The sequence below is a fragment of the Pieris rapae genome, chromosome 8, assembly GCF_905147795.1.
Source record: "Pieris rapae chromosome 8, ilPieRapa1.1, whole genome shotgun sequence".
NCBI lineage: Eukaryota > Metazoa > Arthropoda > Insecta > Lepidoptera > Pieridae > Pieris > Pieris rapae.
Genome location: NC_059516.1, coordinates 442,303 through 460,247, shown reverse-complemented (window position 1 = coordinate 460,247; position 17,945 = coordinate 442,303). Strand labels below are relative to the sequence as shown.

The following is a 17,945-nucleotide window of genomic DNA, read 5'->3' as shown; positions in this document are numbered from 1 at the left end:
TAAATACTTGTTTGTTGAAAAGCGATCATCGTTCGCGCAAATTGATTTCTACTATCGAATCTCATAATTTAAATATCTTACCTTTGAATGCCACTCATCACTTTCCAGATTCCTCCCCTTCGCTGCTTGATCTCATTTTCGTTTCTAACCCTGACCTGGTGCATAAGCATGGCCAAATTCCTGCTGATGCCTTTTCTTATCACGATCTTATCTTCCTTTCCTATAAATTGCGTCCACCTAAAGTTAAACCTCAAATTCGTATGTTACGCAATTTTAGAGGCATAGATATAGAGAATTTATCTGCTGATGCTGCCGAGTTGGATTGGAACTCTGTGTATAATGAGAGTGATGTTCACAAGAAAGTTGGGCTCTTTAATTCAATGCTAACGCAACTGTATGATGTTCATGCCCCAATGAGGCCAGTAAAAGTGAAACATTTACCTTCTCCATGGTTAACTGATGACATCAAATTAATTATAGAAACTAAGAATCGTGCTAAAGCTAAGCTGAGATTGTGTGATTCTCCTTTGGCGCGTGAGAAATACAAAAAAGTCCGGAATCGATGCAATACCCTGTGCCGTGATGCTCAGCGGCGTCATATTCACAAATCAGTTGAAGGAGGCGACCCTTCCAAAGTATGGAAATTCCTTAAATCGCTTGGAATCGGGAAACAACAGCAACTGCCACTTTCTGCTGATTTGAATCTTGAACTGCTTAATCAACATTTCTCCTGTCATCCCACTTTTGATCAAAGTATTAAATCTGAAACCATTGCATCCCTTAACTCTTGTCCTACTCGGAATATACCCTCTTTTACGTTTCAGACGATTGCTGATGACGTAGTAGGGAGGAGCATTAAGTCTGTCTCGTCGAAAGCCATTGGTTATGATTGCATTGGTCGGGATATGATCCTTCCTATTGTTGACATTTTAACCCCGGTTCTAGCTCACATTTTCAACACTTCCGTTTTCTCTGGTGTCTTTCCTAATGTCTGGAAATTTGCCCATGTTATTCCTATTCCTAAAATCGCTAACCCAGTTACCTATTCTGATTTTCGACCTATTTCCATCCTTCCTTTCCTTTCTAAGGTTCTTGAACGTATTCTTCATCAGCAATTAGCTATCTTTCTCAACGAACACTCCCTTCTTAATTCAGTTCAATCCGGTTTTCGTCCTGGGCACAGTACAGCTACTGCTCTCACTAAGATTACAGATGACATAAGACGTGGCATGGATAATAAAAAACTCACAATACTTACCTTGCTTGACTTTAGTAATGCCTTTAATTCGGTAGACATTGATGTTCTTCTTGCTTTGCTGCGTTCTATTAATATGTCCCCTTCTGTGATTAATTGGTTTAAAAGCTATCTATCGGAACGTCAGCAACGAATTAAATTAACTGAAAGCTTTTCCTCTTGGTCTCATGTTTCTGCTGGCGTACCGCAGGGTGGTATCCTCTCTCCTCTTCTCTTTTCGCTCTTTATAAATTCTATTACTAATCAACTTTCTTCCAACTCTCATCTTTATGCTGATGATCTTCAAATTTACAACCAGTCTACTTTTAATGAATTGCCGGCTGCTATTCTGACGGCAAACTTTGATTTAGACAAAGTTGTGAAATGGAGTAAATCGTATGGTCTTCAGATAAACCCTTATAAGAGCCAGTCTATTATCATCGGAAGTGCATCGTATATAATGAGAATAAATTGGTCAACTTTACCCCAGATTACTATAGATAGTACGGTTGTTCCGTTTTGCTCCACTGTTAGGAATTTGGGCATTACTTTGGATAAAACCCTGTCTTGGCAGCCCCAAATAAATGAACTGAGCAGGAGGATTTTTTCTTCTTCCCACGCACTTAATAGGTTACGCAATTTTTTGCCTATCTCAACTAAAATTTCTCTTGCTCACTCTCTTTTACTTTCTATTCTTGATTATGCTGATGTATGTTATCCTGATTTAACTGAGTTGCAGCTTGATAAGTTAGAGCGCTTACAAAATGTTTGCATCAGATTCATTTTTGGACTCCGTAAATTTGACCATATTTCGGAGTTCCGAAGAAAGCTCAATTGGCTACCCATTCGATTGCGGCGTAAGATGCGCATTTTACAACTTCTCTTTAATATTCTTTTTAATCCCAAAACCCCTAGTTACTTAAAGCAAAATTTTATTTTCCTCTCCGGCGGCAGTTTTGACTTACGTTCCTTAGACAACCTAATTCTTGAAACTCCTACGCATAAAACTGAATTCTATCACTCCTCCTTTACTGTGCAGAGTATCCTGCTATGGAATTCCCTACCAATCGATATTAGACGAGCGCAATCTTTAAATGTATTTAAAAAGCTTCTTTTTGATCATTTTCTTTCTACCTCGTAATTAGTTCTGCTTATATATATTTATTTTTATAGGTTAACCTTTTTATTTGCTTTTAAATTTTTGTCTATAATTATTTTTATTTATTATTATTGCTATTTTTTCTTTGATTTTGTTTTATTATATTCAATTAGTTATAGTAACGCATGTTCTAAGTTTAAGTTTTTAGTTTTTTTGTTTTTTTGTTGCTTTTGTTAATTGATTTTTTTTGTACTCTACCCTCTGATGGTTTTTCTTTACGTTGTGTTTCTCATTAGGGTTGCCTGGAAGAAATCGCTTGTAAGCGATAAGGCCGCCCTTTGCCTTATATCTTTTGTTACTGTTTTTTTTTTTTATTTTTTATTTTTTTGTTTTGTGTGTTTTTGTATAAGGCAATAAAGGATTAATAAATAAATAAATAAATAATAATTTTTATGTACATTATTATATTTAATTAAATGTTTCTCCACATTGTCCTATTGGCATAGGTTGTAAAGATAATGTGTATATCTGAAATAAATAAAACAGAGAAAAAGAAAGAAATGTATTTACCCATTTTCTGTGTATAACTTAGGAATGTACATGTCTAACTTAAACCTTTTCAACTAAATAAAACTTTAAACTAAATGTACTAACAACTGGAATACTCTTAAGCAAAATTAAGCCGAGAACTGTCTATTTAGTGACGGAGCCACAAGTTGTATCGTAAGTAATTCAAGTCAATAACACCAGCACTTAAGTAAAAGTAGGATATTTGGAGGCGAGCCAGGTCTTCTACAAGCAGAATTAATTCCTAGCCTTGTTTGCGGTTGTAAAAATTTTATTCGACGTCTACACAGTAAGTCATGTACATTTATAGACTTATTTTGGTTATTTAGTCATAAATACAATATCTCAGGCATTTGTATGATAGATTTACTATCCATTTAATTAGGATATTTTTAGTTATTCTTTTAAGTAAAATAGAACCAACAACCAACCATGTTGGCCTAGTGGCTTTAGCGAGCGACTCTCAACTCTAAGGTGTTAACGATCGTAGGTTCGATTCCCAGATGTACACTGATGGGTCTGTTGTCTGTATAACTGGGTACGTGGCCTGCCCATCTCCATTTAAGTTCTAGGGCATTTATACGTATTGTATAGGTACTAGTTAGTAAAACGTGTGTCACAGAAATAAAAGGCGAGAAATGTATTAACTGTTGTGATTCAGTGCGGGGCTTTGCGACACCAGCTCGTTAGTTCATGCTCTATATCAACAGTGGACATGCTCGCTTGATCAATATATATCGAATGACATAACAATTTTTACCTGTCACTGAAAATAAAACTAAGCTAACTAAAGTTAGGCTGCGATACCAGTCCCACAATAATGTATATTTTTGCATTTCATAATTTTTATATAAGTTTTATATAAACGTAGTTAATAGTTTTCTGACTTGTTGTATTTATCACAACGTCGGTTTAAAATCAAGCGTGTTTGGTACTAAACAGAATGAGACCAGCTTATGTCTGATGTGAATTTCATAAATGATTTAAAACTACCCGCAATTTTAAGGTCTTTTGGCGCGTTTGGGAAAAATGATGAAAGAAAATTTTTACGATGCGCGCGCAAACCGTCACAAAAACCGACGCCCTGAAGTTAGATATTTAAATTAACGGTATTTAACTAGATAATGCGATGTAATAAAACATTCAATGTATTAAATACTTCTACCATTAATTTGTGAGTAATATATTGAGTACTGAATAATACGCTCCTCGATAAAGGCCTTGAATACACAAGTGATCGATTAAACTTAATCGTACAAGTTCCGTTAATATTTACAATAACGCGTTATTAATAACTTAACCCAAGTTTGAGGTGTTCTTATTAAAATTCAGTTTGAGAAGCCTTGTTTGTTTTGGGATTAAACTTTAAGTGGACATTGAAACTGGGAAGTGCTTCCTAAAGTTTTTTAATTAAGCCTTACACACTAAGTCATTATAGTTTATATGATAATATCACTATTTATTAAGTTTAATTTAGTATAAGTTTTATTAAAAATAAAAGCCTTTCATGTTGTTTAGCTTACATATAAAGTATTATTAAGTATTCATTTACAGCTTGTCCTTTGTCCGAAGGCTTTCTCTATCTTTTTTTCCAATTTTTCCGTTCTCTACCTCCACCTTTTTTATATCCCATTGTTTATCTCTTTCGTTTCCCACTTCGTGTGTACCACTCCTTTGCAATTATAAAGAAGCTACCGTTAAGACATTATAATTGCGATCTATCTATAAGGCTATGTTTAACAATGGCTAAACTAAAATTAACTTACGCAAGTCAGGCACAATTTGCTCTAAACCGTTATCTTAATACGGCCATTGTTCAGTTAGGAGTTGATCCAACTTTTTAATAATGTTCCGGCGAGTTTGCCGACAACTTTTCAATTTAAACAATCTGCCCCTCGACTACACTCCGCGATACAATTTGATTGACTATTCAATTATGCCGCGTAAGAACCTACAGGATGAGTTAGGGTTTTATTTTAAATTAACATATAAATTTATATAGAAAAAATATTATTCAGTGAAAAGTCTGTATCGGATCTTGATTTAATGTTAACCGTTTATTAGCAATTATGTGAATAATTTGACTGTTAAATGTTACTTTATACAGATTTAATTTCAAAACATGTGATATACATGATTGTTCGTGTGGCCTCTTATCACACTTCACACTTATTTATTTCTTACAATATTACCCGTTAAAAAAACAGCCCTAACATATTTTGAATAGTGTCCTTAATAGCCTTTGTCACTTTAGTTAGTATGCAATAAAATTAGTGTCAGGTGAAATATATGGAACAACGCGAGTGAGTGGCGGTTCACTAAGTTCTGTTAGCAATTGCAACTGCCACGCCGAGGGGTTAAATTAACTATAATGATAACATTATAACCATTCTAAATTATCACAATTCAAATAATATGTTTATAGCTTTTAAAAATATTTTCATTATATGACTGATTATACTTTACTGCATTTGATAAACTAAACATTGCGTTTTAACAACGCTGTTTCTGGCTTCTTATAATTTATATTTATTCTTCTGATTTTACAGTCAAATTGCAATAAAAACAATGTATTCTATTCGGTTTAAATTTTCCACTTAAATGTTAACTATATAAAATTCTAAATAAATGATAAATGATACGTTTGAAACCAAATGGAATCATACATTAGCATACTTACCAAGGCCGAGTGCGAACGTGTGTGTGTGTGTGTGAGTGAAACTTTGTAATCCCATCAAGAAGTACATTTTCTTGTTTATCGCTAATGGAACGGAAACACACTACCTTTTAGTACTTTATAACTTCACTAGTTTCATCAACTCGGTTAATATACCTATTTAGGCTGGGTAATGATTCAATTTTAACAGGCTACGATGCCTTTGAGGTTATCTGCGCACGTATTACAAAAGCGTATGTTCTCAAAACAGCATTAACCATAGATTTTATATACGATAACAGATGGATAAAATGAACCTATAATGAATATATAGCAAAGATGATAACAAATGAAAGAATTTGGAGGAGGCAGTCAAACGTCGAAGTATACTAATATTAAACACATACATATAATATAAACATTTCACACAAATTTAGGCTATATATTTTATTTATTATTTTCTCAAAATTTAAGTGTATACGTATATTTAAACAAATTAAAAAAAGGTTCAACCAATAATAATTTATAACGTGTCGCATTTCGTAGTAACTAATTATTATAACTATCTTTTACAGAATTATGTGTCTAAACTGCTTGATTAGTAGAACTACCATCTTAAGCACTCTGGTCTCTCCCTTTTCTATGTGAAATAGACTATGGTAGTAATATTAACTTAAAAAGATTATCTCACCCCAATTGGAGTATATTTGATGCCCCCTAGATCCATGTTAGAACATATAAGATGTTTCTTTCAGATTTATGATAAACGTATTACAATTTCGAGATCATTTCTATATGGGATGTCCGCGAAAAAATTTTCAACCGCATATTTTATTTTCAGACAAATTGTACCCGTGTTTGTGGATACCATGATTTTGTATTTTCAGGTACGTTCGCTTTCATGTCACTAATCCACAACAATACCAGAAGCGAAACACAATATTTTTTTTCCCCTTTGATCCGCTGAAACGGTGAACAGATAAAGGCATCTAAAGGACAAAAAATGTGTTTCTGAATGAAATCTACTTGCGTACAAAGAATTTAATAAATACTTTTTTAGAGATAAACATTTGCTGATTACATTTGTTTTTTTTTTGCTCAAATGTACAATTCTATATTGTCAAAGAAACATCAAACGACCTTTTTTCTAGTTATGATTGAAAAGTATAGTTAGAATGAAATTGAAAATATATTCCTTTCCTCCTGAAGTCTTTTCTGAAGCCTGCCAAGTGCCCAGGAAACTTGTGAGTATCGGAAGCTAGGCGGACTTACGCACAACAGCCCAAATGAGCATTTGTGAAAACTGAGTTCACTCTACTACAACATGTCTTTCTTTAGCAAAAATACAGTAGAGATATTTGACCAACTTCTTAGTATAATTGCTTGGTAATGGTTTGACGGGAATTTTAAATTTTAATAAGAAGAATATACATATTTAGACGAGTAAAACTCAAATGTGTTAAAAACAACATTTTGAGTTTGTTCTTTTATTTTATATATATAATGTACTCACAGCAAAAACTTTGTATTCAAATTAAAATAACTAACACATACATAGACAAACAAAATTGAATGAAAATCTACAGTGATAATTAATAATTTAATTTAAGAAACATAATTATTTCCTTACAAATATATAACTATATTTTTGTAATTAGTTACAAAATATATTTTTTCAAAAATATATAAGTTAAAATAACCAACACAAAGCTATTCAAGGCGCCTGTCAAGATCCTCCCATTCCTTACATTTCATCAACACTCAATTGAGCCCAAACGCCTACTGAGGGCTACTCACAGATAAATTATTCGTCGCTGTTTTAACAAATGACCTATTTCGGGTCCCTCGCAATTAACAATCAATAAAATGTCCGGCTCAGCCCGCACTATCCCTTGTTTTGGGTTATCTCGGTCACCCTACTTCCTAACTTCGGGGCTGTTAAACCTACAGCACTTATCTATATGATTTGTAATCTGTGTTTCAGTCAGTTGAAGCATAGTGCCTGACAGATAAATGATAATACTTACTCTATACAGGCATTTAATTGTCTCCTAAATTACGCGATTTTCAAAGACATAGACAATCGCATAACTGTTGATAAAACGATTCAAATTACTGTCAATGATTGCAAAAGCTTTTAAGAAAAACGTGGACTAGTCACAATGAAATGGCTACACTGTCTTATGTCTTATGTACCAATTCTTAAAATGCGGGCAACACACTCGCTAGCCCTCTGGCATCGAGAGTGTCCATAGGCGGCGCTATCACATAACATCAGGTAAGCGTTTGCCCCCTGTTCTATAAAAAAAAAGTTATTATAATTATACGCACGTGATCTGCTAAAACAATTCAGTACAATATTCGTCAAATTCCTACGCTAATTTTATCTAGACTCTTTGTAATACAAAATAAATGGAACACACACACACACATTTTGGGCTTATCAAATTCCAAGCTGAAGCGAAAAGCAATATGTACATTAGTAGTATTTCCGAACCAATTCGACTTACGGTCTTTTAAGAAAAGAGCGTGAAAATTAAAACGCCGGCAACGCACTCGCGAGCCCTCTAGCATCGAGAGTGTCCATGGGCGGGGCTATCGCTTAACGTCAGGTGAGCCTCCTGCCCGTTTACCCCCTGTTCTATAAAAAAAAACATTGATATAACAACTTTTGGTAATCGAGGTCCTAATCCTGCGCAGACATACTTACAGTACTCGCTATTGTAAAAGGAAAACAAAACATTTCCGGCTTGTCCCGTTGCACTGAGCATTGATTGCGAACAATGTTTGTTATACGGCAGCTTGTCAACGTATTGTTTGTAGACAGATTTAATTCGTTGAATTTCATCGATATTTGCCTATCTCGTTCAAACACGTGACATGATCGATGGTTCCTCGTTTTGTAAATTTAAATCTAATAAAAGTGCAGACAAATATTCGTCTGTGAAAATGTATAAACTAGTTAAAACTTTATAGAGCATGTAATTTAACTTCGTGTATAGTCCATGAATTTTAAGAAATTCTGATTGGTAATCCTGCTGAGTTGTCAACTTTAAAATATTAAATTTATCAGGCATCATAATTCAGATTTGTTATGACTTAAATATTGACATAATAAGTTTAAAGAAAAAGTAAGTAAAACTGTTTTTTTTATTTCTAACAAGCTAATATTATTTAGTAGTTTTCTATTTTCAATATTCCGCTGATGTTAAATATTTTTCCTATAGAGGTATAAATTAAAAACAGAGGAGTTGTTTGGATGTAACCTGCAGCTGAGTTTCATCATCGGACGTCGAGGCAGAATACGAAATTCCACCTGTATAACCTCGACGTCCGCCGTTTCATAACTGCGCGTTTTGCCGCGCACCACTACTTGGAGGAACCAGCTGCCCACTGAAGTATTTCCGTACCAATTTTTAAAAGGCCGGCAACGCACTCGCCCTCTGGCATTGAGAGTCTCCATGGGCGGCGATATCACTTAATATCAGGTGAGCCTTTTGCCCGTTTGCCCCTGTTTGATAAAAAAAATATATTAATAAAAAATAGTATTAGCTTACCTCCGGAGGTGGCGAGCAAGCCGTGCGCGCGCAGCAACGCCAGCAGCAGCAGCAGCAGCAGCGGGCGGGGCCGCATGCCGCGCCGCACTGCGCCCGCGCACCGCCGCCGCTCGCCCGCGCGCTCACCTGTCAAAAACACATTATTTAAAGTATATAAGTTTACACACTTTTTCTTATATTTAAAATTGGCGTACCACGACATATTGTATGTATATATTTGAAAGACTATTAAATGACGCGACAGAATTATAGTTAGGATTACGTTTTTTATTTAAACAGTAACCGAAGAATCACAGAACTACCCTTATTTCCACTTAGATTCGAGTATATATTGATGGTTGTTTCTGTTTTCGTTTTACATATCGCACTTTCGATTCGACCCACTTAGATATTTAACTACAAAACTTTATTGCTAGGACTTCACATTTTGCGAACTTTAAAAGAGACCGAAAATCACGTGGTTTATCCAGTAGATTTATAAAAGACACTCAACTCAATACACATTCCAATCTATATTAGTGAGATTAAAAACAAAAAGAATATTGCATCGTATAGGGAATCGGCCCGTTAAAATCGAATACAATTTGTATGGCTACAGCTCGAAGCCTGGAGTCAACGGCACGTAAACAATTCAATTAAATCGCTTCTAATTCTCTTCTGTTAAGCTCTTTAAGTCGTGCATTCCACTTCATTTTGTTAAGCTTTGATCGATTATTTATATTAGGCCAAACTCAAAATGATGCAGATTTTAATTGAAATCTCAGTAAGGTATCTCTCAGTGAACTATTCAAAACGGATGATTCAAATCAAATCAAATAAAAAATATCTTTATTCATCTAGGTAAACAAGTACACTTATGTAGTCCAAAAAAAATTAAATTAATTGTAAATTTACATTTACTACCAGTTCGCAAGTCAAGGGCGTAGAGCGGGCAAGATTTAATTTAGCAAGTATGTATTACAGGTTAAAATGAAACGTTTCATGGAAATAATTTAAGTATGGCAAGATTGAAATCTAATCGTGACGCTCGGAATAATTAGATTTTCCTACGCAGCCCAAAGAGCAGTAGTCTGATTCCTGAGTATCTAGTACTGCCATTACATCAGCTCAGCAAAACTTGAAGTTACCTTCGATACATGATGACCCGTGATTAAAATCTATGACATTTGACCTTTTACTTACCCACACAACAAAATAAACTATTTTTTTAATCTGCCTTCGTCGCTTAAGCACACCATGGAAAATTTACCATGGTGTGCACCATGGAAAAACTTTCCAGCAACAATAATTAATAATAATTATTGTAGTATTGTTTGAAGCTGGTATGTGAAAGTTACCACTTGGTTGGTGCTTTTCTCCAATCATATTTAAGGCCTACTTGACATAAAATACTAGAGATTCGGCTATTGCCATATCAAAAATATATGATATTTTCAAACACTTAGGGCCTGTTTCACAATGTATGGATTAAGTGCTAAATAGCTATGTAACACATAAATTATTCGAAAGATAAAAGTTCCAAATAAGATACTTCGAATTTCATGACGTATAGCGCTATCTGACAGTCGTGAAACGCAAAAATACTATTTATCATACCAATAAGTAACAAATAGCTTATTTGGAACTTATCCGGACATTGTGAAACAGGCCCTTAGTGTTCACAAATTTTGTATATACTAGTTATAATTCAGTTACAATCGATTATATATTAAGAAGAAAATTAGATAACAGTATAAACAGGAATTGGAAAGAATACAGTGAAAGTACTGAAATCTGATCTTGAAATATTTATGAAGTTCATTAAAAATGTAATAAATAAAACGTAGACATAGCAAGCCTGGCAGAAAGTCATGTGTATACACATTAACAGTAACTCCTAAATGCATACAATATGTAGTTTTAGCAAACCCGAAATTGAAATCCCTGTCCAATAATTCACTTCGTGGAGACACACCTTTATTTACTTTCAACAAAGTCAAATAACTTATTTCAATTAGGCCTATTAAAAAGGAACTTTTCAAAGTCAAAATTAAAAAGTTTACTTAAAGATTTCACACATAAAATAAGAAATTTCTTTCTGTATTTTATATATTTTAAATGATTATAATGAAGAGAATATTGTGAAAAACAAATGTTGGAAGAAAAACAAATTTGCTAATTACAGTTCAAAGCATTTAAATAAACTTGGATCTTGAGGATCTATTAAAACAGTCGCGAAGGCAAATTGCTAAGTTACTGTGAGGTTAAGTGATAGCAAACTTGCAAACACAAAGTACGTTATTCTGTTAGACTAAAGTAAAAGCAAATAGTACAAAAACAGTACGAGAGATTTAGTTGATTACAATTATTAAGACACATCTCTTGAAGTTATGAATCGATTTTGGATGTTTCATGCCTAGTATAAGTGGACACTTACATGAAGACTGACAAATTCGTTTTCGGCTTTAAAGGAATTGGTACGCTCTTTTCTTGACTATGACCAATTGGTTCGAAAACTCTTGACGAGGTGGTGTGCAGCAAAAACTGCATTAAAAAACGCCCAATTGTGGAAGGACGGACGTCGGGGTGATACATGTGGTATTTTGTATTTAATTAGTTAGAATGTTCTAACTGGTGACATGAATATGCCCTAAACCTCATATGCGTAATTAACAATTGAAGTTAATTTAAAAGTATGAGAAAAATTAATAATCGAATACAGCGAATATAAATGAAATCGCCGAGTCATCAGTCTCATGGTGAATGTAATTAATCCGTAGCTAGTTTCAGTCGTTCGATGTTGGCTCTAATGAGATTCGTGTTCACCGCTCGCCTGCGATGCCTCAAATTAAACTGGACTTTTTGTGAACGGGTAATGGTTTTACGCTAATCTTTTTAGTACAGTTTAAAAATGATATATACGTTTACGAAATGTTTCTGTCCATAAGACAATAACAGTTATCAAGATTATTTTTTATTTGTTTTGATAAATCAGATACATTACACAAAGCGGGCTCATCAACAAGGCTTATTAAAGCGAAACAGTCTTTTATACAGTTAATCTTTTAAATATAATATTCATGTAAAAACATAACTTAATAAATATAATATATAATAAAGTCATATATTATTAAATGACTGACTCACTAACCCGTCATAATACGGCTGTGTGAAACCAGCTACTTACTGACATATTTTCGAACAAATTCGACTTGAGGTACTACTTCAAGTAAAGACCATACTACTTCTCAAAAGGCCGGTAACGCACTTGTGAGTGTCCTGCCCGTTTGCCAATAATTAGGTAACAAAACGTAAATAAATAAAGAGCCATATCAAACTTCGTTTTCTAATTTCCTGAATATCGCCCAAATCGCCCCAAAAACTCAAAACATTCAATTACGTTATCTTAATTCATTCGAGTCCTATCAGATATTTCGTAAACTCATAAATTACCATAAGCGTTAAATCCGGACCGAAATTCCGTAGCGAAGGGACCTCAAAATTCTCTAACAAAAAACTTGCAAAGCGATTGTGGGTCCAGCGATAAAACGCTTCGTAAAATGTCAGCCGATGTACCGATATCCGATCGTAGATTGATATCCACACAATACGGTGGAATAATGATATATTGACGTGTAACGTGTGACTAGTTTTTGATACATTGTAATATTAATTGTCTGTTTGAGAAAAACAAGCCTATACGAGATAATAGAATACGAAGTCGCTGACCACGATTGTTGTATAAAAACTGTAGCGTAATTACGATAATAAACGTTTAATTCAGTTTAAAAAAATTTTAATAATGAATTTCACGAATAATGCAATATCGTAAAAAAATGCAATAGTTTTTAAAAATTGACATGTCGTGAATTATTCTAATTAATATTAATTTGATAACGTAATTATATAATTCAATAATTTATGATGAAGTGATAAAATATTATAAGGATTGACTATATTATGACTCATATGTAATATCTATGTAAAATTCAATTTAAGAAAAATTTGCACGCCATTGTATGTGTATAAGAATATGCCAACATTAGATCGTACCACCAAAACATTATTGTATCATATTGTATAGCTACGATCTAACATAAATCTGAGGACTTTGTTGATTTTTTTTCTTGCCGATTACGACCTTTATGAGCAGTGTTGGCCTAGTGGTTTCAGCGTGTGACTCACATCCCTGAGGTCGTAGGCTCAATCACTATAATATGTCGTAAATCGTACAGACACCGGCTTTATTTTAGACCCAAAAAGACAACGGTGTGTGTCAGGCATAGGAGGCTGATCACTACTTGTTTGTTAGTCTGACAAAATATCATGGAACAGTTATATAAATCTGAGGCCCAGATCTAAAAATACACTACTAAGGTATATGTATGTTTCAAAAACGTATGCCCTATTTTACTGAGGGGGACGCGCGCCATTTTCGCGTTATCACTATATGTATCGGTGATTTGTCTTCAAAGTTAGGTTATAATATTTTCGAAAATATTTCGTACTGATAATGAAAAAGAAATTACTAAAGTAAAGTAAATAATATTGTCCATAACAGGAGATACAATGTCCAATCGTTTGGAGACCTTTTTATGAGTCCCAATATGTATATTAATGTGCACAGGCCTTGATTTTATATCAGCCAATTGCAACAATATTTTTTTAGGTGCTCTAAGCATGCTATAATTTCGGTCTTAAATTAAAAATACACCGAATAATTCTCCCACATTTTTATTTGATTAAAATTGGAAAAGCGTGCTCGTAATGGAACAAGTTAAACCCGAAGTAAACAAGCAAAAAACGTATTTAATAAAATAAGAGAGAAGCTCATTACAAGAGCAACCTTTATCCAGGGCCGGCTTTAAGTTACTTTTATCAAAAATTCTTAAATGTCATCGTCTGGATTATTACGCAAACTAAGCAGCTACACACAATTTCCTATGAAATGAGGGATATTTTTTTAAACATTTTTATACAGGTGACATACATCAATTTAAACTAAACCCTATATTTTATATAATTCTTATTTAGCTGCCCGTCAGTCTCTTGAATCGTATATTACTCTTTGCCTGAAAATTGTGATACAGTCGAATTACCAATCCACTCCCAAATGTTGAGAAGCCATGATTGTTTCTACCAATCGCTGTTTACCCTCGATGATACCCATACTGAAGGTGCTGGTAGCGATGATGGCGCAACACCTGGCCCAGGCTTGTGGCAGTGGCTATGTTCTGCATAAGTTTTTTCGACATTTAAACTCGATTACGAACCTTTACTATTTAATTAAAAAATAAAATAAACTTACAACCTTTTTAGATCTGTGCCTCAGATTTCTGAATCTGTTTCATGATCATTTTCCAATCTAATAAGATTGGCATAGATCATGAAACAGATTACAGGCAAGCCTCACGATGTTTTCCTTCACTGATTAAGAGAATGTTAAATGTGCACATAGAAAGTCCTTTGGTGTACAGCCAGGCATTGAACCTACGACCTCAGAGATGAAAGGACTTTTTGTTTTATAAATAAAAGGGTCAAAGTACTGCCTGGTAAAAAGTGTTTAATACATTAGTTAATTCGTCTCTGTAGTTTTACATTAACGTAGTGGGCTATTCATTAAGTCTCGAATAGATAGTTGTGTCTAGTCATTGTGTTATTTTACATACACTACTTTTTGTTTTGTTCAGAATAAAAAATACACAGTTATAACACTGACATATAAACGATATGGCAATTGTTAAACAAGTCCAGTTCTGCGTACATTTTTCTTTATAAGGAGGTTCAATTTATGAGTTGTTTGAACCATTGAACTGAAAATAAATAATAAATTAATAAAGCTTATGTATGAGTTTTTGATTTACAAGTAACACAGGCAACATATTATTATATGCTTATAAGCTGAGGAAAGCACATAGCTCTAGGTGACGGGTTGTCTATAACTAAAATCTTACGGTCTAGGAGTCCCTACTCCAAAGGATAAAATCACACTAGGAAGAACTTGAATCGGTCACTTTCAGTGCACGACTCTGTAGTAAGCCTGTTAATATTGAAAAAGGAATGGTTTGAGCTGCAACAGTATCTTTTTTTATATTTAGAAGAAAGGGAACACGTGCAGGAGGCTCGTCTGATATTAAATGATAACGCCGCCCATGGACACTCTTAATGCCAGAGTGGTTGGTGTGGAACGACAGAAATCCAGGAATTTTGTATTCTGATTCGACGTTTGATAATGAAACTCTGCAGATAATCAATCTACAAGAGTTCAAGGGCCCTCTTAAATCCTAGAACTAGATCATAGTCAATCAAAAAATCCGTCAAACGGATTCTTTTCACTTGGAACTATCGCTCATCGTTAGACCCAGATCAATCCAGCGATACAAGCACTTTAAATCATTGGATGGCTGACACCGCACTCAATCCACTAATGGCCTACGGAACTAGTGAATAATGTATAGCGCTCGCTTTGTATACTGCAGCGCTTACAGGGCTAATTTGAAAACTATATAGACAGTTGAGTAATTGCTTAGTTTTTAAAGAGAATATTTGATTTCGAAGCTCTACTGAGGGTTTCAGAGCGAAAAGTCGCTTCATGTTGTAAAGAAACCAATTACGGAATTTATTATCAAGCTCCGTTCATAAAGGAGGTCAACAGGGCAGGGTTACTGGCGAATAATCATTGCCAATAATATTTAAGATGTACCAAATTAAAGGAAAGGTTTTAGGTACATTAATCTTCATGTATGCCATGACTTCGTGAATTATTTATACATGTATTTGAATGAAATACAATTGTAAAGATAAAGCCCGATTGGAAGATTGATAACTCACTTCATATTATAGGTCTCGGCCTTATTTATCATCATTTGTTAATCTGATAGGCAAGTAGGTGATCAGCCTCCTGTGCCTAACACGCCGATCTAAGGCAAGCCGGTTTCCTTACGATGGTTTCCTTCACCATTCGAGCGAATAGAAATGCGCTCATAGAAAGAATGTCCATTGGTGCACAGCCAGGAATTGAACCTACGACCTCAGGGATGAGAGTAGCACGCTGAAGCCAACACTGATCTGGTAACTTCATTGCCAAAATACGTGGCGAATGTTTTAATTAAGTTCGGATAAGCTTTAGTTTTTTTTTCAGATTAAATAAGATAATTGTATAATTTTTCAGTGTTAGTTATAATATTATTTTTGTTAATTTGGCCATTTTTTTTTAACGTTCTGAAGTTTACATTTAGTTACCTAAATGACTTTCAATTCAATTCATAAATAGCAACAAACAAACACACAATCAGTGCATGTTCTCAGCTAAAAGAGTAATAACGAGTCATTTGCGGAATTAAAGCAATCTTTGTCGGCGTCGTCTTTAATAGGCTTACGGCTTGTGTCAGCGTGGCTATAAAACTCATTATCAACTCTTAAAATTGGCAAAGCAAATCTATTACTCATGTTATTTCATCAGTACACAATATAAAAACATATATTTACCATATTTATGGAAAGGATATTTATAAATTTAGACTTCCAAACATGTTACTTTGTAAGTGCATTATATATGCTTGTCCACGTTTCTCCAAACCTAAATATTATACTTCGATCACACCATCGGATTGGCGATCTGCCCCGTGCTTGATTGTTATCAATACTAATAATATATTTATCAATTTGTTGTCTTTATTATTGTATAATTCAATAGGACTTTTTTTTAAATACCCTGCGATAAAAGATACATACTATCTATGTTATAACTGTCATAGCCGCATCCTTAAACCGCTTACCTCCTAGCCTCAAAACTAATCTGAGTGGTGAATTTAAAATGTATTATTTCGAAAAGCAAGTCAATGGAGCGAAGTACGCGCCCATTAAGTCGCCATTCAACGATCGCTTAACTTAAGCATGAACTCATTATCGCACATTACAATTAAATTCACTCTGTGCCAAGTTATTGTTTAATTTCAACGCAGCCTAAGTAATGGGCAAGGTTTGCTATGAGCTTCTAAGTATATTGGAAACGATATTTCAAAGGAGTTAGAAGGTAAGCTCAATGCTGGTATAGTGTAAGCAAGCTTTAGTGTACGACTCTTAACTCTGAACACATGACATCAAATCACGGTGGTGTAAGTCAGAATAAATTTATTCATATAGGCGAACAAGTACACTTAGGAACGTCAGAAAAGAAGTTAACTAATTCTTAAGTCTTCCACACTCCGTTTTTTTTGTGAACTAGCGAATTTCCTACCTAAGAAACCTAATCAAAGTTCGAGTACTTCTCCCTCAAAGGCCGGCAGCGCACAAAAAATGGGTGTACAATGTCCATGGACTGCTGCCTGTTTGGGGCGTCCCGTAGGATCGTTTGCCCCCCTACAATACAAAGGAGACTATGGGTCCCATTGTCAAATTTTCAAATTCGACTATAATATATTGTAAACGAATTCCTCGTAGGTTTTATTAAAATAAACCCTTGAATAAATCGACGGCAGTTTCTATCCGATCCCCTAGCTCGTAACAATATGTTTTTAAGCTATGTTATTAAGTCTAAGTTAATCAAAAACACTCTTTACACGAGATGAAATTTCATTCTTTTAAATACATTCAGGAGACAGATTTCGGATACTGATTATATTTTGAATACATGATTGTTAAGCCGAAGAGAAAATAGCTATACATGCTAGATTGATGTAGTATGAAAGTAATCCGAATAATCTCAACCAACGAACCTTTCGATCCCCGAAATAGTTACAAAATTGTTGTACCGTGGTTTGTAAAACCCAACATAGTATCGAAATAGAAATCTATTTAAGAGAAAACTATTTCCATAATTCACAGGAGGTGCTTTCAATCTAATCCACAATG

General features: G+C 34.2%; 1 protein-coding gene across 9 annotated transcripts in view; it reads right to left on the bottom strand.

The window, feature by feature from the left end:
* The window catches only part of LOC111001032 (disintegrin and metalloproteinase domain-containing protein 11), a 338,822-nt gene that overhangs the window by 236,494 nt on the left and 84,383 nt on the right, over window positions 1–17,945 (bottom strand). For all 9 annotated transcript variants that reach the window (XM_045629101.1, XM_045629099.1, XM_045629106.1 and 6 more), the window contains exon 4: window positions 9,114–9,239. In XM_045629101.1, the coding sequence (XP_045485057.1) occupies window positions 9,114–9,239 (126 nt within the window). The remainder of the gene's footprint in view (window positions 1–9,113; window positions 9,240–17,945) is intronic.